Consider the following 20,440-nt stretch of genomic DNA (forward strand, 5'->3'; position numbering starts at 1 on the left):
GAACATTTATCAGTAACAACCGCAAATAGAAACATTCATCATTCTTCGGATGAATTGTTTAAATACGACCAAGCATCAGTACTGCATTGCTTTGCTTCCGACGTTGACGTCGGACGGGCCCGCAGTTTTCAGAAGGTCCCGCTAACATCGCAGTCGAAAATAGCGGATTTATTTGAAGGGAAGTAGAGGGCCCGAACATGGTTACCTCCGGGCCCTGATGTTCTCTCTGCGGCCCTGGGGTTGACAGTGCCACACGGTCGATTAATCATATATTAATCGTGATTACAACATCATGTAAGTCTGAATCGGTTTCAGGAGCAGGAATCTCAGCACATATGATGTATTCGATCTGGTCGAATTCTTTCAACTAACCGTAATTCATAAGTGACCGAATTTTTTGCTTGAAAACACGTGCGGTGATGTCGTGTCGACCACTTGATGTTTGTCCGGGAAGCAGCAATTGAATAATTTCCGTCCATTTTGGATAAAATAGTCAATCCACCAACGTTTCTGAACCTCCTGTGCTTATTGCATCACGCCTATAAATATACTCTTCCGAACGCAATTTAGCTTGATTCAACCGAATAAAAGTCAAAAATTGACTGTTAGAAAACATTTGTATAAGGAAACAAATAGGCTGTTTTAAGGGGTTTTTTCTTTCTGTTTCTTATCAGAAAAACTTAAAAAGTTTATTTAAATGAAACCATGTCAAAAACACCAAAAAATAATGTGACCATTATTAATTGGTATGGCAACTTTACTTAAAAAAAAAAATGAGAAGAAGCGAAAATATGGAAAGGAACTGCAAGAATAACGGTGCATAGAAGGTAACGATAACAGAAAACAAAAACATGTGACTTTTACTTGTCGTTTTAATCCAATTTAACCCTACTTCCTTACAGTATCATTTTTGACCCTTTTTTTTTGTTTTTTTTAAATATTTTTTGTATTAATGGCTTTATTAAAATAAATTTTTTTTTAGTTCGAGATATTGTGTTTTTTGATTTGGAGGTAAGCCAATTTTTTATATCCATTTATTTTTAACGTAAAAAAATGAACAGTTACACGTTCCTTGTTAGGGTCAAATATGACCCCACAAGAAAATTCAATGAAATGCGTTACAAAATTTACATGTCTTAACATGAATCTTCACGAAAGAAGCTTTGATCTTTATTGATATAATAACGGGACTTCTAAGAATTTTTTTTTGTGTGCGAAAGCAGACAATCAATCATTTCGGGCAGTAGACTCATAGAGTTCACATGTAAAAATGTCGCAAAAAAATAAGTCTAACGTGAAGAGTTTATGTTTGAGTGAACTTGGACCTTACAATTCTGACACAGAAGAGGATTTTGAAGAAGATGATATTTTATATGAGCCAACATCAGAGGAGATTGCCGCTGCTGAAATTGACGAAATAGTTTCTGATGGGGAGTCCATTGATGACTTCAATTTAGAGTTAGAGGAGTCACTAATCCATCACGAATGTAAGGATAAGCCAGTCTTCGTTTCCAAAGATGGTAAAGTATATTACCACACAGAACCGACCTCCAAGCAACCGAGTAATAAAAACCGGTCAATTGAACAAGGTATGTAAACACACATAAATAAGTTCAATACATCAGAGGATAATTGTGCATATATTCACATGTAACAGGTCCTACACTATTTTCTACATCTCGTGTATCAAATGAGCTATCGGCATTTGACCTCTTTCTTTTTCCGATGCAAGAAATTATTTTGAAATATACCAACCTCTATGGCGTACGAAAATATAAAGAAAAATGGGTTTCAGTGGATGCTGTAAAACTAAGGGGCTATGTCGGACTGCTCATATACAGCGGAGTTTTTCGGTCAAATGGAGAAACTCTACGTGAACTTTGGGATGACGTTACTGGAAGACCAATCTTCAGAGCCACAATGAGTCAGGCTGACTTTGAATTGATGACTGGCTGCTTACGTTTTGATGACAGATCGGCAATAAAAAGCCGATCATGATACTTGACTATAATAAAACAAAAGGAGGTGTTGACACATGCGACCAAATGATGGGTACATTTTCTTGCAAACGTGCCGTATGGCATTGGCCAATGGCCCTATTTTCATACATGGTAGATATCTCCGGTATAAACGCATTTATGATATACACCAATATACAATCTGGATCCGCAAATGAAATGTGTCGAAGGGAATATTTAAAAAAAGTGGCATATGACCTTGTAAAACCGCTAGTTCTTCGCCGAAATAAAATGCCCCACGCAGAAAATGCCATTGCTTTAATCAAGGATATTCAAAGTGAACAGCCATCAACAAGCCGCAAACGCTTCGCAAAGGAGCCCACTATGTCCCACCAAAAAAAACGTGCTCGATGTGCATTATGTCCCTACAACGCAGATGGAAATAAATATGCAAACTTCTGCTGTTCATGCCAGAAGGCTTATTGTCCCAACCATCACAAACGCTACAATTTGTGTACTGATTGCATAGACAATAATTAAAAATTAATAAAAACACAAATTAAAACTGATTAAATACCAATTTTTGTTAATTAAATTAAAAAGTATCATTTATGACCCTAACAAGGAACTAAGGGGGGTTTTCAAACAAGGAAGTAGGGTTAACCCAATTTCGTCTAAGGTTCGGGGCCAGCCGGTGTGTGAGCAAATTCGGAGTTTGATTATTGAAAAAGTTAAATTGGGAAACAGCTATGGCGAAATATCGAAGAATCTTAATCTTTGCTAAATCAACGGTGCAGAATATTGTGCAAAAATACAAAAAGAATGGCAACATTAACAATAATACACCCAACAGAGGTCGTGTCTCAAAGATTACTCCACGCGACATAAGAACTTTGGAGACTCTCAAGGCAAAATAGGCAAGGTACTGCTAGAGATATGTCCTCAAAGTGGTCTGAAATGATTGGAAAATCCGTAAAACGCGAATGGACTCGTATACAAATGAAAAGAAGGGGATATGACTTCTACAAGGTATGATTTATGTACATCAGTTCCATGTTGAATAGCGCATGTAATATTCGTATTTTGAAACTTTTAGGCTAAAAAGAAACCTTTGCTAACATCGTTGCAAAAGAAAAAGCGGTGGCTATGGGCTAAACACAGAAGGTACTGGGTGCAGAGGCAGTGGAACTATTTTTAGCGATGAATCGAGATTTGAAGTATGTTCTGGTCATTACCGTAACAGAGTCATACGCAATAGCAAGGAAGCGTATCACAAAGATTGCTTACAACGCACGGTAAAGTTTCCCACGAGCACAATGATGTGGGGATGTATGTCTGGAAATGGTGTGGTAGAGCTCTACTTTATAGATGACACTGTGAATGCAGAAATATACAAAGATATTTTGCAAAAGTTCCTCATTCCATCAATACCAAAGCTTTCTGACTGTGGGGAATATACCTTCCAACTAGATGGTGCAGCTCCGCATACCGCAAAATCCACCAAAAATTGGCTTCAGGTGAATGTCATAAATGTGTTAGACTGGCCATCATCAAGCCCAGACCTGAGCCCAATAGAAAATATTTGGTTTGATGAAAAAAAAGTTGAGAAATGACCCTCAGCGAACCCTGGCTGGATTAAAGTCAAAAAATCAAGAAGTTTGGAATTCAATAACTCCAGAAGTTTGTAAAAACCTAGTTAATACTATGGGAGATCGAATTTAGGCAGTCATTTTAAATAAAGGAGATGTTGCACAGTTTTTTTTTTAAATAAAGTTGCCGTACCCATTAATAATGGTCACATTATTTTTGGTGTTTTTGACATGGTTTCATTTAAATAAACATTTTAAGTTTTTTTGATAGGAAACAAATTAATATTTTGATACCAAATGAAAGATAATAAAATAACATTTCCAAAAAGTATAAACTTGTATGTTGGATTAGCAATTGGAGATAAATAAAACCAATTGAAATTCGAACTTTGAAAAAAAACTTGCCGGACCAATTAATAGTGGTTTGGGTTGTATATTTTATGGGGTCGGAGAAGCTTCCTTCTGCCTGTTACATACATTTTGGCGACTTTAATATACCATTTCACCCTATGGGTGTATGGTATAAAAATTTAATAGCTCTAGGTCTTATAGTCTCTGCGATCTAGATGATAATACAGACGAAATAGTTTCCGAGATTCCAATGCAGGTTGCAAGAATTTACTCTAACTTAAAAATTACATGAATTTTGAAGTATTTAAAGAATTGACGAAATTAGAGCTTCTTGATATTAAGGTTTATCTTTTGACATTTTTTGTCGTTTTAACCATTTTTTGCTAACAATAAGACTATATTTTGGAAAATAATAACATTCAAAACCAAATAAATGAATTGAATGACTTTGAAAATCGACTTCAACTAAATGAGTGTGCGACGTAAAAATCAGTCGCACAACATTCAAACGAAACAAAACGAATTGAATGAGTTAGAAAGTGAGTCAATGAGTTGCTATGATTCGAATGCATTCGAATTCCAATTCTGATTTTAGTATTTAGTATTTATTTGTATTGTATATTTTTTAACTATATGTGATTACTGTACTACAAAACTGGAGTGGTTAGTGGCTCAGTGGGGACCTGCTCAGACTACAATACTGTTGTTATCGGGTTCAAACCCCCTACAGAGATAGAGAAGAATTTTTTTTCCAAATAGTGAAGTATATTAAAAAGTAGATCCATTGTGTATATGATGGATTAAAGAATATAATTTTTTTTTATAATATATTAGAAAGCTTTATTTATGTTTTCACGGTTCGTGGCAACTAGGAATCTAATTTAGAAAAAATAGATTTTACAAAATTTGTCCCAAATTGTCAAATCCAAAACAGTGTCCTTAAGTTTTTGGTGTATAGAATATTTTAATTTTAATAGCCCCCATTTTGCCATTATTTTCCATACATTTTTGATAAAATAATTAGTTTTTGTTGCTTTTAAACATCCCAATAAAAATGAGTCAATTCGAATAATTCTAATGATTCGAGTGCCTTAGTACAATTCGATGTTTTGACACTCAATTCATTGCCTTTCATTAAACAAAGTTACGTATTTTGCGTGATATGACAAGTGCAAACTCATACTCATTCATTTCATTGTGTAGTTGTCACTCATTTATTTGAATTCAATTCGAATGGAATTAGCTCTCTAATATGTATGTACATACATATATGAATAATGTGGCACTGAGAATATAATAAATGCATAATGTCGGAGTTCCTTCTGGTTTTTACACAAATTTTGGCCACTTTAATATACCATTTCATCATGTACATAATATGCTAAATTTAAGTTTATAAAAGTAATGTTAAATCATCTCAAACTAATGATAATTCTGTCTGTAATCGAGCTTGACATTAATTTAAAATCGCATAAAATCAGATTTTACTACTCTATACTTTATATAATTGTAAAGTTTTTCTTTTGCCTTTTGTAGATGGAAAGTTTTGAATTTAAAAAGTAACCATTTTTTCGAATATAATGATTTGAAATATTGTCATTTATTAAAGAATTTATATAGATAGATAAGTGAACTATTTAACGATGATGATGACTTCGACTCGTTGTCGTTGATTTGGATTGATTGGACTGCTGTCTCATGCGGCACAATTCATCGGCACTGTAATTTAGTTTACGTGTGGCATTCTCCGAGAATCTTTCGAATTTGGCCATCAGCTCAGCCAGCTGAGTCTTAAGCGATTGGACATCTGCATGCAGATCGCTGAGAAGGTTTGTTTGATTCCTCAATCTATTGGTTACAGCAGCCGCATCGCGGTCCTCCTGACGCCGCAACTGCTGTGGCACATTGGTGGCGGAATGTGGACGCAGTAGCTCATGCATTTGAAATACTTGGTGTGGTCCATTTCGTGTTAGTCCATCCGGCTGATAGGATTGCGTTTGGGTATGCGACAGCTGCTGCTGCTGTTGCTGTTGGCCATCCTGTGTTGCCTTATTTTGTCGCTGCAGACTTCGACTGAAGAAATTATAATTATTCTCGAATTGACGACGTCGCATACTTTGTTGACGATCCCTGCGCTCGGCCACCAATTTGTATATGTTAACTTTGATATCTTCGGGCAATTGATTGTCGCGTGGATCATTCGGACGGATCATAAACTGTAATTTATCCCTTGAAGTGCGCAGAAGAGCACTACGTTTGCACAATTGCATTAGCTTGGTGGGAGCACTGCGCAGTAGGCGGGAAAAAAACAAACTCTCCAGACGTGACACCAATTCCGCTTGTCGCACCAAACGATCCAGCGATGCGGACACTTGAAGGCCTTGTATATCGCTGACGGCCAGACCAACCATTAAATTCGTAAGTATCACGGTGACCAAAAGTACAAATGATAGGAAGATTATATGAGCGGTGATGGGAAATTTAACAGCATAATCGCCATAGAATATATCCTCATACTCCAGTTCGCCAGACATCATGGTAATCGATTTCAGAAATGACCAAGTGATATTTTCAAAGGCCGGATAATCATTGAAGAGTACGGCAAAACTAAGACCAAATGCCACAAGCAGACAAATGTAGGCCATAAGGAATTTACCAAAATTGACAGCAACTGACAAAAATTTCGACTTTTAGTTTGATGATTTGATTTCGACAGACAGTCCTTACTCACCTTTGGTAAACATTTGTACATAAACCCCAAATATGGGAAATCGCCCCACCAACATCATTAACTCCAGCCAGACCAAAAGTATGACCACAGCGGCCACATGATGTTGCCACAAGGGCACCGCTAGCAAATTGCCTGTGCGTAAAATCTCTGGAGTCTACAATAAACATACAACGTATATCATTTAAAAAGGGTGAGTAATTCTTTAATCCTTTCGTCGACTCACCACACAAAGCAGAACACCAAATACAATTGTCCATTGTAGCCAATTTTCCCAATATTTGGCATAACCATGCAAACCATGAGCCATCTGAAAAACCTCTTTGGCCAATAGAATCAAATTAAGTATAATCACAAAATAACCAATTGTCGACACGTAACCTGGGGCCAGACACTCTTCTCCGTCTTTGCAGCAACGTACAAATACCCCAATCACATATAGTGTAAAAAGTAATACAAATATCGTATGATAGGCCAAACTCATTAAAAAGAATTTTCGAATGCGACGCCATTTCAGAAATAGAAATGTCTCACAAAGCGGATGCATTAGTATCCTTTTCTGTCCCACCTCGATCAGGGAGAGCAGCAGCTCAGTTTCGCCGCGTTCCATTGAAGAACTTGGCACAAGGAGACGAAAATCCAATTTAATTTGACAATCCACATCGCCAATTTCATGATCATTTGCCTTGATTGAACAATCGAATTTATGCATTAATTTTGGTATAATTTCCGGTGTACGGCGCACAATAAAGGACAAAGCCGAGACATGACCATCGGTACGAGCTGTTATATCGGCACCATGTTCTGAAATATATACATATATAGAGGATTATAGATAGAGCCTAGATTTCTTTTTTCCAAATTCCATTCTTGGATTACCTATAAATGTGTAGACACAATTGCTAAACTCATTTAAGGCTGCTATATGCAACGGGGTATAACCATAATTATCCGCCTTATTGACATCAGCTCCGGCTTTGAGCAGGGCATTACAACAGTCCAGGCAACGAGACTGCTTGACTATGGCCGCATGGAGAGCGGTTCTACCATCACGATAGACAGCATTAACATTTGCTCCCTTGGAGATAAGCAGATCCACTGTCGATATAGACTGTGAAAGGCAGGCCAAATGCAATGGGGTCTGATGGCTGGCATTACGGCAATTGACATCGGCCCGATGCTCCAGCAACAATCGCACACATTCCACATAATCGTTCTCTGCGGCTGCAAGAACAAATCGATGAAATCGAGGCATAATGAGATAATTAATAGAATATTTCTTACCCAAATGTAAAGCTGTTACCTTGCCCTCACCAAATTGTGAACGAACGTCCGCATTGTGGCTAAGAAGCAATTCGACACATTTCGTAAATCCTGCCGCACTGGCCGTATGCAATGGAGTCTCTGTATATACTTGCGGGGTATTCGGATCGGCACCGTATTTAAGTAATATCTCTACACATTCGACAGCATTTACATCGATGGCATAATGTAGGGCCGATCTTTTCTCAATGCCAATATTGATATTGGCCTTGCGCCGCAAAAGCAATAGCAAACACTCAACGCTCTTGGAACTGCATTGTGAGATGGTTAAGATATAGGAGAACAGTATTGGTGGCCATCTCTCACCTGGCGGCACAATGTAAAGGTGTCACCTCCTTACGACCATCCCAACGATTCGGATCGGCGCCACGATCGAGCAATACTTTGGCGATTGGAGCATTTGCCCTCAGGCATGCGAAATGTAACGGCGTACGGCCCTTACTGTCCGCCGTATTTGGATCGGCATTATAATGATTCAATAGTAGTATAACATTTTCCACAGTACCATAGAGGGAAGAACAGATTAAAGCTAAATTGCAATCACTGGACTCGGCCATAAGTTCTGTGGGAAGAAGAAAGAAAGATCGGTTGGAATAGAAAGCTAGGGATGATAAGTGGGGGGATTACCTAGAAAACATCCCGTTTTGACCATTTCAAAAATATTGATGGCCATTGTTGTACCTGCACCCAATAGAGTTTCTTCGATCTCCTGCGGTTGCCATAAAACTTGATTTTGTTGCTGCCTAGCGAATATCTCATGCGCTTCATTGCTAAAGACTGCATCGCTATTGGATTCACTTGAAATGCTGCGTTTCTCAAAGAGTAAATCCATATCGGCGCCATCTCGATCGCTTTCCGAGTTCCACTTCAAATCATTTTCCTGCCAAAACAAACAAATCTCCAATTAGCGCGCAGAAGCGACAGCAGCAAAAGGGGCATCAGGCGTCGGGCGATGGATATATGTATAGATGGGTTATGGGGAAGGATGGGAGGCACACAACACTCACAATGATCGAAAAGCGCACGTTCTCCATGTTTTATGTATATTTTCTGACCAGCAGCACCACCACCAACACCACCAGCACCACCACTTTCAGACGTTCTTATTTTTTTGTTTACAAAGTTTCGTTTCGTTTTCTGTGGCCTATTAAAATAATAAATGCGTTCAATGTTCGATTTCTTCGCCAAGATCTCCAGCTGTTGACCATTTGGCAAGTGGAAATTTGACATATGCTATACAGAAGGAGAACTGTTGCCTCTGTTTCTAATTAGACTCTTCCCGTTGAATTTGTTGAATGATTTTTGTTTATTTGGAAATCTTCAAAAAAACGCAATTGTTTTCCCACACCTCACACCCAACATCAGACAACCACACAAACAACTGACAATTTGTGTTAATTTTTCACATTGCCCCTCGCCCAATACGATTATTATTTTGTATTTCCGTGTTCCATGCCCGACATCAACGAGGTGCTATAGTCTACTGATCGCCACGATTCTTATTTCTCATTCATTCGTATAATGTACCCCAAAAGTGTTTTTTTACTCTGATTTGAAATTCTCTTGATCTATGTACATATCTGAAGAGTGAGTGGGAGTAAAAGTGTGATTCAGAACTCCTTTCCAATATGACAAGTATTTTAGGGGTCGAGGCAGTACTCAAAATAGCAATGGTTGTGCAAATAAATTGCTACGATTTTTCATAAAAAACATACTATGAATTCTAACTTAGAAAAGTGTAAGGGAATGAGACCGCTTTTCAATTTCATATCAATTGGTTTAAAATACATTTTTTATGCTCTATTTCCTTCAAAGAACAATATTTTGAAAGCGATAGTCTTGGCGCTCTTTAATGTATGTATCGGTAAAATGCACCTCTGTGAAAAATGCTAAAATAGTCTAGTATTTTTCCTTAGCATTTTTTGCATAGACGCCAGCAGAGGCTACCCTGCTGCCAGTTATATTAGGGTGCAAATTTCAATTACTAATTACTAGCAAATCAGGTAACAAAGGATTCAAGGTATCCTTTGAACGTCTCGTCTACCTGGTTGGCAAAAAATTTAAACCAGTTTGGTCTGAATTTACCCTTGCAGCTGCCATAAAATGGTAGCCAATTTAGGTACTACCAACTGCTACGTGGCGTAGCAATACGTTTCGCTGCTGCGGGCCAAGCTATAAAAGGTCCGCTCGCCTGTATACAGCACGCAGTCATCTGGTGTTTGTCGTACGAGAAAATTGAATAGTGGAAGCAGCAGCGCTTACTTCGGATAAAGCGAGAGAGCAGTCAAGGTGTGTTTTTTTTCTTGTATATTTTGTGTGTAAAAGGGAAAGAAAGAGTGAGAAGATTTTTCCTAAGAAAACAAAATGGTGGCATATTACGACGATTGTGATGCCACTCTCAATCCCAAAACCCTAACCGATTGGGTGCGCAATTTTCGCCTAAAACGTGTACAAATGCGACGTAAATTAAGAGGCGCTGGCAGTGATCTGCGTGTAAATGCAATATTATCAACCGCTCTGCTGCAGGCTGAGCTTGAGCTACGGAGAAAGCAACAAGAACGCTTTAATCGTTGGCTTGATATGCAAACAAAATTTGTGCCACATGGTAAAACGCATTGTGGAAGCGATGCTGCTGAGAGCATCAGCAACAGAATGGAATCCGAGCCAGAGGCGGCAGCGGAGTGTGAAAGGCGTGAAATTGAAAGTGATTTGTGGAGGAGTGAACTGAGTGGCCTCGATAGTTTCATGCGCAGTTTGAGTGGCAACAGCAGCAATAATAACAGCACCAACAACAACAACCAGCACCACCACCATGCTCCTCATCATCACATCCACAATGGAAGCAACAGCAATAACGGAACCAGCAGCAACGCCATTACAGTGAACAGTTAAACAAAAAACAAAAAAAGAAAGAAAGAGTCAGATATATGCTGCTCTGATACACAGGCACTATGTGATATGTGTGTGTGAGAAAGGAAGAAGTGACAGCAGAAAGAAAAAGAGAGAAGCAAACACTGTATTTAAGTTTCAGCTAAATGACGAAATATTTTCACATTTTTAATATTTTTGTTGTACATATATTTTTGTTAAATTAGTTTTATTACGAAAAAACCCATTTCTCATTTGCAGTCGCAAACATAGATTATAAAAGAAAAATGTGAAGGAAGAAGAGTGTAATGATGGTGAAGAAGAAGAAGAACCAAATAACTGGCCTTCGCTGAATCAAACAAAGAACAAAAATATCGGTGTGAGTCATGGGCGCGCTGCTGCGATTCCTACACGACACCAGAAAGCAAAGCCATTGGTCCACGGGATTCACACTCGGTTTGTAAATCTCTCTGTATACTATTATTTATTAAGTATAGAACATTTTTCCCCCAAACCAATCGAAAAGAAAGAGAAGGAAAACTGAAAATGACGTCGGGCAGGTAGAGAAGATTCAAGAAGAAACTCGCCAAGGAACGACGCCATTTTGGTTGTCAGGCAATACACACACACATACACACACACTCAGATGTAGACATGCATATGCACATATATATAGAAATATATCTATGTCCGTATGTGTATTTATGACGTGTGTGTATGTGCTTTGTTTTATTTTCGTATGCATGAGCAAGCCTTGAGTTATTTGTCAGTTTCGTTTAGTAAGTTTTCTTCTTTTTTTTGTCGACATATTTTCTTATTTCAAAAGTACATTTGAAATGAGAAACAAATTTTTTTTGATTCACATTGAATCGCTCGTACTACATAGTTACCACACGAAAACGAAAGAAAAGAAACTTTTTTTCTTGTAATTGAGGGGCAAAATGTAAGTCTTAACTTGTTTAGTAATTAGTCTGTAGTTAATGTTCATGTACATATATTAGAGTAAAATACAAAGAAAATCCAGAACTGATAACGATATCTATAAAAATAAAAACTAATGTTAATACTATTGTGAAAATCGGACGTATATTTGCCTTTATTTATTTGCAACCACACCCCATATAAACTTTCTCCCAGCCACACCCCTCACTCCCTCTCATATTCTTGTCGTATACAATTTGCCTATAATTGATTTTGTCTTACAGTTTCCTGCTCCTCGCTACGTTCGTTAAATATTTGGCAACGATGAGGAGGAACGGAATTCTCTACTACTACTACTACTACTACTTGTGCGTCATCATCAGCAGAGAAACCCATCGATGCTTGTTTTTTGTGCACGCACGCACACGCACACCATCTCTCCTCATTTTCTGAGAAAAATATACGTGTATAGAGAGAGGGAAAGAGAATGAGAGTGAGATAAATGAGAAAAAGAAAGAGTTAACACTGAGTGAGTCTTCACGTCTGTCCGTATCAACGCTTGGCAGTCTACACACACTACCACCCACTACTTCTACTACTACTACTACTACTACCGTTACCGTCTGGAGTCCGGAGCAGCGAGCAGCAGCAGCAAACACCACCGAGTCTCCTTTGTTTTTTGCATGACGCTCTGGACAAAATGGCAGGGGACAAGGCGGAAATTGCGCGCAGCCAGCAGCTCCAGCTCGACGAATTTGACCAACAATCAACCAACTTCCTATCGATCGAACGCTTCGCAGTTGCTGACCACCACCAATCAAATCAAATCGATCAACCAATCCACCCATCCACACACGACACAAAAATGAATAACGGTATTTGGTATATCAGCTGCGAACGAAAAATATTGCCTTTTTGAACAGATTTACAGCAAACAAAAAAAATCATCGGAAGAGATACTAGGAGAGAGATCGACAGATCTTTATCCCCTCCTACTACTACTACAACTACTGCTTCCACTTCATCACCGCAACAGTGCAACGGCGGCGGAATATTGTATCAACTTTGATTGGGCTTCTTCAACTTGTCGCATTCATCCTCCTACTCTCCACTGTTTGTTCTTCCACTCTCCACTTCTACAATTATTCAGCACGTAAGCCGATTGGGATTTTGCTCTCGTGATTAACGCTTGAATTGCAGCTTATTTTATATCTATGGCATCGGACCCTTTTAGTGCGCCAATTTAGTCCACTTTTTTTGTTTCACTGTTGGAGGAGGCAACCAACCATCCACCGACAACCATATAGATCTTTTGTATATCTTTTAGCGATATGATGCAGTTGAACGGTTCCTGTACATATCATCCTCTGAGTTAACTGAACAAAGATATTGATAGACCCATAGAGAGTGTGAGAAAAGGACGCTTGTGTCTAAGAAGAAGATTCTCAAAATGCGAAAAAGCCCCGGGAAAGGAAAACAGACATTCAAAAGGAATAAGTTTGCTCTATTGATTTTGACAGCCTAAATTTTGTGGGCCTCTTTTTTGTTGTAGCGACATTATCACAGTTGAACAGTACCTGTGAATGTCCCTTCTATGTATCTCTTTGTCGTCGTCGTCGTCCTATGGTCTTGTGGGAAAGACGAAAGCCGCCGGAACTCAAGCAAGCCAATCATAACGAAATCTTTGCGAATGAATGTGAATTCTCTGTCGACTCAAACGACTCACGTAAATAGAATCTAGGACATAGCCACAACATTTTTCGTTTATTTTTTTTAGCGATGCGACGCAGTTGAACGGTGCCTGCGTGCATCTGCAAAAGGGAACCACATAGAATTGATCGTATCTCAAGCGTTGAAAGACGATAATCAATCGAAGAGTTTAAGGATGATGATGAAATATAGCTTTCTTCTTCTATAATATTCAAGCTCTCTTTTTAGAGTGTCTCGAAACCAAGCTCTGCTCCAAACTTCAAAAAACTCGAATGCTGAAAGAAGAGAAGAACACACGTAACATTGCTTATCTTGATCCTCTCAATGTTGGATATTCTATTCTTCTTTTAGGTATATGTATCATCATATACACTCACAGACACAGACATTTGAGCGCGCGCATACACAATGCAATGTGCAGCTGCTGTGCTGCTTTCCGATCCCCCCAAAACCTAAAGTGGCGGGACTGGCTATGCAGGATTCTTGCCTTCATCATCGAAGACGTGTGGAGTTCAAATAAGAAAAAGAGAGCTAAGATCTTAGACCATTTGTGCTATCGAAAAAACCGTTTTCTTTCGTATTTTTATAGCAATATGTCGCAGTTGAACTGTGCCTGCGCATATTGATGGTGCTTTATCGAACGAACAGACTTCTCGACACGTGAGATTGGTGTGAGCAAAGACAGTTGCTTGGATGCAACCCCTTATTCCGTCTTCAATTCGCTTTTGCTGCGTTTTCTCACGTAAATCAAATGAAATTTTTGGAACAAAAACGTTTTTTTTCGTATTTTTGTAGCGATATGAAACGCAGTTGAATGTGCCTGCGCATATCATTCAATCCAATCGTCAATTAAAATGAAAGATATGAAGGCCCTTTGGGACATGTCGTGTCGTCGGCGTCCTTATGTGGTGTATCAGGCTACAGGAGAGATTGATCACAGAATATTGCAAAAACCAACGGGAATGAGTTTTGAATGAGTTTTTTTCCCCTTCCTCCTTTTGATGAAGAGACACAGCTTTACTATTATTATGTATTCATTACAGAGTTTCCTCGCCTTCGCCTTCCATAAATATCATCCTGTGTGTGTATACATGTATAGCAAAATTTCTTGAGGCAATGGGAATCAAATGCCAACTTGAAAGCAAACACAAAAAAAAAACACTCAATATCTGCCTACCTATATGTCATATGGAAGAGAAGATATACTACTACTACTACTACATACACAAATGTATTAACCATATACAAGTCATGTTGTATTCGCTCGAAATCGCAAGGTCAGCTCAAAATCTGAACTCAACTTGAATTGTTTAAACCTGTTTTACAGCTTCCAAAATCGAATCTCGAATCGAATCAAATGTGTCACAGAAGAGTGAGAGAAAGATGATTCTTGAACCAACAGAGTGAGAAATTTGGCAGATTTCTGCTTTAAAACTCATTTGTGTTCCTTTTTACAGCCGCCCAAAAAATAATGTACAAACTAAACACAAGCCACATACAGACAGACAGTTGAATATGTCGGGTCTTGGCCTTCTATATGATTATCCAACAACTTTTCCCCCTCAATTTTCTCTCCTCATTCTTAATCATAGGTTCTTTAACTTTAAAACGTACGCCAAATCGTTAAAGGGAATCCAAAACGATACATCAAGTCCATCCAAAAACAAAAAAAAAAAGTTAAATTAACGCTTCGACAACAACAACAACAACAACTTGCATGGCACAACACAATCCAGATCCATCCATATCCAGACACAAGAGACACTGAGAGAGAGAGAGAAAGAGAGAGAGCGATAGAGAAAGAGAGAGAGAGAGTAAGCGAACGCCAAGCAGAGCTCTGTTGTCTGCGCCTTTGGACGACTCTCACATTTTAATGTTATTTAATGCTGCTGCGTAAGCATAACTCGTTTCTATATATGTACATATATATATATATATTACAGACCACATATATATCCATCTTGATATCGCTACTGCGCAAGCATATGTGTATACACGTGCAGTCAGAAGATACAGCGAGAGGCATTACGGTGATGACAGTCTAGGCTACAAATTAGCCTGACTGAACTCTGTGGACGACACACGCACACACACACACACAAGATCGATCCAACCCGATCCGATCTAAAAGCCGATTATTATTAACCAAATTGTCAAGCGCGTGAAGCGCCGTTAATACCTACCATCAACCAAACCAACCGTAGATGAGAGGCGTGTATCCCTCATACGTATAATGCACATTGCACCGCACAGAAATGTGCGCTCGGTCCACGCTAAAGGGAAACAAATGCGTTTGGACCGAGACCCGCCACACCCACACCACACCATCACACCAGCTGATGTGTTGTTGTCGTTGTTATCGGGCAGCTGCGCCTGCAAGTACGCTACGGGCATCCAAGCGTCGTCGTCGCTATCTTTCTTTCTTTCGTTTTTTTTTTCTAGTCCTATTTTTTCTTCTCTCTTCTATTGTAACTTGTTGACTTGACTTGCAGGAGAACAAAATAATGAAAACAGGAGGCAGCAGCTAAGTATAACGACTATGTAGCTAAGTCGTTTATCGCAAAAGGGAACCAATTGCGATTAGTGTTCAAGAAGAAGATGATGATGATGATGATGATGGTGGTCAAGAAGAAACATCCAAGACAAGGCACCCAAAACGAGGTCCAGGCAGAGCCAGCCAACGGGTTGTTTTCAATTATTCCCCATTTTCCCCCTTTTTTTCTCATAGGTAGAACAGTTTTGTGTAACAGAGAGAATCAGAGGTAAAGAAAACAACACATACATCTTAACCAGCTCCTCCCTCCCAGTCCACATTCCATCGCAAAGGGAATCAAATGCGATTAGTGTTCGAAGACCGAGCTAGCTAGTCTGTGCGGCTACGCTACGCTCTGCCAGTTGAAAGCGCTTAACTCCTGGCCCAACGTTCAACATACCGCAATAAGGGAATCAATTGCGAGGTGGTACAGCAGCAGTTGAGCTCCCAGATTGAGCTCCTGGTTCTTCCACACAACAGAAAGATATAAACAGAGCCCACAAAGCACACAGCAGCGAATCGTAAAGGGAACCCAATACGATGTACAGCAAGCAGAAAAACATTAACAGCCCCCCCACCCACCTCAGACACAGGTCTCAACAGGCCCAGGCAGGCAGACACAGGGCGGCAGCAAGCAGCGCAGGGGCAGAGGCTGAGGCGAAAATTCAAAAATTTTATATATTGGTGTATAAATAATTTTTGTTCTTTCCAATTTACTTCCCCTCATCGTCACATCCGGCGTCGTTCATGGTCGTCGTCGGCGTTGACGTCGTTGTCCTCCATGTTGTTGTTGTTGATGTGTTCACGTACGCTTACGCATTCCAGGTATCCTTTTGGTCGGTCCAGCCTAGGGCCTTGGTCGATTGATTTAGTCATCGACAGCGTCGCCACAGTTGGTCTCAAAGGGAATCCAAGAGACACGCGCCCGCGCCTACGCTACCACTACAGCAAGCTGCACATCTCTCACTTTTTCTTTTTTTTTTTTTGTTTTTTTCTTCATATATATAAATTTTTGTATTCTTGTAGTTATTTCAAAATTGTAAACTCTAATTGCAGCTAGTAGTTAGTATCCAGATTATGATTGTAAATCACCCTCCTTCCCCCCTTAAAATGCAAGAAGATGATGAATGAATTCAATGGATGGATAGTGAAAACAACTTTCTAGTAGATGTTAAGAAATGATTTCAAATTGTAAACAATTTTGTATACACACTTAGAGATATTTTCTTTTGTAAAAAATTATGTGACATGTAATAAGTTTCGCTGAAATGACCCAATGACAAGAAGAAGAAGCAGACGATGTCACACTACTATCACCCTCCATTCCCTTGAACTCTGAGAAGTATGCGGCGCGCAAGGCAGGCAAGGCACTTCACTTTCGACTCCTCCTCAAGAAGGCTCGTTTATGTGTGTACCAGGGGAACAGAGATTAAATGGGATTATAGGAAGGAAGGCAGACAGACATAAGAGGCAAAGCATTGTCAGTGAACAGAAGAGAAGAAGATGAGAGCAGAAGAAGGCGTCGGCTAGAGCGCATCCTATAACTTTCTTCATAACTTTTGGGCTTTCGGCTTAGACGAATCATCTATCTACCTAATCCTACTACCTTGGATGTGCTTCCATTATGCTGCTGCTGCTGCAATTATATGCTATTTCCAGCCAGCATTCACACACTCCACAGTCTTGAGGTGTCCAGTCCACATCATAATTAAACTTGGGCCGTTTCATCCGAAGTGCACACACAAGTTACTAACATGCATCATTTCCATCGACACGCACCACTTTCTCCACCACGATTTTGAGATAGTTCCGCTGGCTGATAGAATTTTCTTCCTCAATATGATATGATGGGCCCAATCCCCCTCCGAGTTATGGACTACTATTTATAGAGAACCTATAATATACTTCACTTCTCTTCGCTTCACACAAACTTCATCAATTCACCACCACCACCATGGTCTGGTGTGGTTCTTCACCTGGTGTTTAGGAGCTGGTCTATGGCAACTTCGCTTCACTTTATTTTTGAATCTTGATGGGATTATGCCGATTCAGTATTTTCATGGGGACAATCGATCCCTTCCGCTTCATATGGAAATTAGGGAGTTTCTTTCGAGGAATTTGCAAGTTGTATTTCACTTTCCGTACTTATTGACTGCTGCGTGGGATATGTTATCTGAATAAACGCAAAACAAAAAAGTTGACGGCAGCGCGGGATTCCTAGAATTGACGGCAGCGCGGGATACCTAGAATTGACGGCGGCGAGGGATACCTAGAATTGACGTCATCGTGGGATCGCTAGTGTATTTTTCAACGTGGGACTGTTTCTGTAGGGCGTCGGTTAGGCGAGGGCGCTAGGGATAATGTTTTCTATTACGATTTGAGCAAGGGATATGCATCATAAATATATATATATATATATATTGACGGCGGCGTGGGATCAGACATATTGACGGCTGCGAGGGACTCGATCCGAAATTTGACGGCGGCGAGGGAGATCCTGGACTATAAAGACGGCGGCGTGGGATACTTGGAATATTTGGACGGCGGCGTGGGATTTTGAACCTGGACTGCGACGAGGGTATTTAACTGGACTGCGGCGTGGGATTTTAACTGGACTGCGGCGTGGGAGATTCAGACGGCGGCGTGGGATTTTAAGTGGACTGCAGCGTGGGAGATCCTGACTGCGGCGAGGGAGATCCTGACGGCGGCGTGGGAACTTGTGACGGCGGCGTGGGAGTATATCCTCTTCGGTTATAATGTAATTGCTTTGTTTCTGATCATCGGTGGTATTCCTCCAAGAGGGTTTACTTTGGGATCTAATCTTCTATATATACATATGTGTCTAATCTATATCCTATATATGTGTACACATATTCACACAGTTCAAAGCTGATATACTCAATTGATGCCGGGTTTTTGGTAGGCATCGCATCTGTCCCAATATTAACATCAATCAACTCCGCCAAATACCCTCTTTTATGACTAAAACTAGAACCAATCAGTATATAGTATATATAAACCTCATAAATACTGGAGCGATCATCACACATTTCTATCTATATATATATAAACATTTCAAAAAGTTCCTGGAATACCGGAAAAGTAAATAAGTAAAACCAAATCAATCATACATACATTTGAACCGATGATCCGCGATAATCGGCTGACCTCAAAAGACTGATTATCGCTTAAATAAAAATAAATGTTTTTTGAAAAAATGAAATCATATTTTGTCGTCTTGATTTTGTAACTTTATTTGGGGCAGTTTGTTTAATTGAAGAGATTTGCATACGGATTGGAGCTGGCATTATTTGGTTTTGATGGAACAACGGCGTTTGAAGCAGCATTTGGGGGTGAGAGGGCGGCCAATTGTTGGTTACCAACAAGAGGAGAACTAGTCGTATTCTGGGCGGTCCATGTTCCATTTGAGTTGAACAAGGTTCCATTTAAGGTTGAATTATAGCCAGGAGCAGGCAATAAAGGTTGTGGTGGTGCAGCTGCCGGGGCCTGTGGTGCCGACCACACACTGCCTGGAATGGGAATACCTAAGGGAAATGATGCTGTCGCAAAGGCGTCTGGCTGTGCCGCCTGCTGAGGCCAAGCATATTGAGTCTGATTGGTGGTTGATCCAGCAGGATGCCAAGAAGTTTGATTAAAAGTCCCGCCCCCTATGGATTGTGTGGGATAAGTTGGTGCTTGCCCCGGGTGATGGGTCGAATCCGTCCAACTGGCATTCCTCTGACCAACTGGCCAAGGTTGACTAGCATTGCCGTGACCAACCTGCCAACCCGGTGCACTCAGAGTATGATTGACTTTGCCTCCTTGATTCCAAGTCTGATTATGGTGCACGTGATGATGATGATGATGATGATTATGCCCGTGCACCTGATGAATTTGAGCTGGAGTAATACGCGTTGCGTTTGGCCGCCGTTGGGCGTGGTGGCCATGACGTGGTGATGCATTTGTCACCCAATTGATACAGGCAAACAGCAACACTAAATGGAAAACGTAATGTTAGATTATTAAAATAAATGGAAATACCAGCTTTGTATAGATCTAACCTATGGCCAAGGCCCACTGATATGGTTTAAGCATTTTTTGAGATTTCTGACGACGTGAAGGCTTTGAGATTTCAAACGGAACTGCTGGAAGAATATATATTGGCCACAATAGGTGAGATGATGATGCGGTGCTCTGGTGATTTACCCTATCAGTACATAATGTACATAGACAACACAAGCACTAATGTTGTTTATATAGCTAGTCATCATAATTTTAGTCTTATCTATTCTGGGCAATTGATACACTTGAAGAAAAGTGGAAAATATAATTCGATTTACGCAAAATTTGAATGCTTTTTGGTTTGACTCTTTAAAAGCGCTACAATTCTCAAAGGAAAATCGTCTTGCCATTACTTGGGTGTATAATCAAATCTTAAATCCTGCCCTGATTGTCATTA

At 39.8% G+C, this 20,440-nt stretch overlaps 3 protein-coding genes and 1 long non-coding RNA gene across 4 annotated transcripts; 2 read left to right on the forward strand and 2 right to left on the reverse strand.

The window, feature by feature from the left end:
- Window positions 1-5,342: 5,342 nt before the first annotated feature.
- Window positions 5,343-9,017, reverse strand: LOC6645489 (transient receptor potential channel pyrexia). Its single transcript, XM_002067879.3, has 8 exons — window positions 8,957-9,017; window positions 8,577-8,829; window positions 8,256-8,511; window positions 7,911-8,200; window positions 7,506-7,850; window positions 6,853-7,430; window positions 6,630-6,783; window positions 5,343-6,569 (listed from the first exon to the last, which is right to left on the reverse strand). Exons 1-8 carry the CDS (start codon window positions 8,981-8,983, stop codon window positions 5,536-5,538), a joined length of 2,937 nt encoding a protein of 978 aa, XP_002067915.1. The 5' UTR covers window positions 8,984-9,017; the 3' UTR covers window positions 5,343-5,535.
- A 1,127-nt stretch (window positions 9,018-10,144) lies between these two features.
- LOC111519008 lies at window positions 10,145-19,204 on the forward strand. Its single transcript, XR_002724193.2, has 3 exons — window positions 10,145-10,238; window positions 11,079-11,273; window positions 12,023-19,204. It is a non-coding gene; the product is annotated as an uncharacterized LOC111519008 (long non-coding RNA).
- Window positions 10,238-11,099, forward strand: LOC6645490 (transcription factor Ken). The gene has a single exon (XM_002067880.4). The coding sequence runs from the start codon at window positions 10,314-10,316 to the stop codon at window positions 10,839-10,841; it is 528 nt and encodes a 175-aa protein (XP_002067916.1). The 5' UTR covers window positions 10,238-10,313; the 3' UTR covers window positions 10,842-11,099.
- Window positions 19,205-19,209: 5 nt separating the features above from the next.
- LOC26528756 (homeobox protein Hox-A1) lies at window positions 19,210-20,113 on the reverse strand. Its single transcript, XM_015177819.3, has 2 exons — window positions 20,043-20,113; window positions 19,210-19,976 (listed from the first exon to the last, which is right to left on the reverse strand). The coding sequence occupies exons 1-2, from the start codon at window positions 20,074-20,076 to the stop codon at window positions 19,252-19,254; spliced, it is 759 nt and encodes a 252-aa protein (XP_015033305.1). The 5' UTR covers window positions 20,077-20,113; the 3' UTR covers window positions 19,210-19,251.
- Between the last annotated feature and the right edge of the window lie 327 nt (window positions 20,114-20,440).

The sequence above is a fragment of the Drosophila willistoni genome (genome assembly GCF_018902025.1).
Source record: "Drosophila willistoni isolate 14030-0811.24 chromosome XR unlocalized genomic scaffold, UCI_dwil_1.1 Seg143, whole genome shotgun sequence".
In the NCBI taxonomy this organism is placed as follows: domain Eukaryota; kingdom Metazoa; phylum Arthropoda; class Insecta; order Diptera; family Drosophilidae; genus Drosophila; species Drosophila willistoni.

What these genes read in the sequence shown, in the direction of transcription:
- LOC6645490 (XM_002067880.4), top strand. Translation starts at nt 10,314, where the DNA reads ATGGTGGCATATTACGACGATTGTGATGCCACTCTCAATCCCAAAACC.
- LOC6645489 (XM_002067879.3), bottom strand. Translation starts at nt 8,983, where the DNA reads ATGGAGAACGTGCGCTTTTCGATCATT. An exon ending in CAAAACGGGATGTTTTCTAG is followed by an intron (nt 8,512 to 8,576) that starts GTAATCCCCCCA and finishes TTCTTCCCACAG; the next exon opens with AACTTATGGCCGAGTCCAGT. An exon ending in TGTACAAATGTTTACCAAAG is followed by an intron (nt 6,570 to 6,629) that starts GTGAGTAAGGAC and finishes AATTTTTGTCAG; the next exon opens with TTGCTGTCAATTTTGGTAAA.
- LOC26528756 (XM_015177819.3), bottom strand. Translation starts at nt 20,076, where the DNA reads ATGCTTAAACCATATCAGTGGGCCTTGGCCATAG. An exon ending in TCAGTGGGCCTTGGCCATAG is followed by an intron (nt 19,977 to 20,042) that starts GTTAGATCTATA and finishes TTTTCCATTTAG; the next exon opens with TGTTGCTGTTTGCCTGTATC.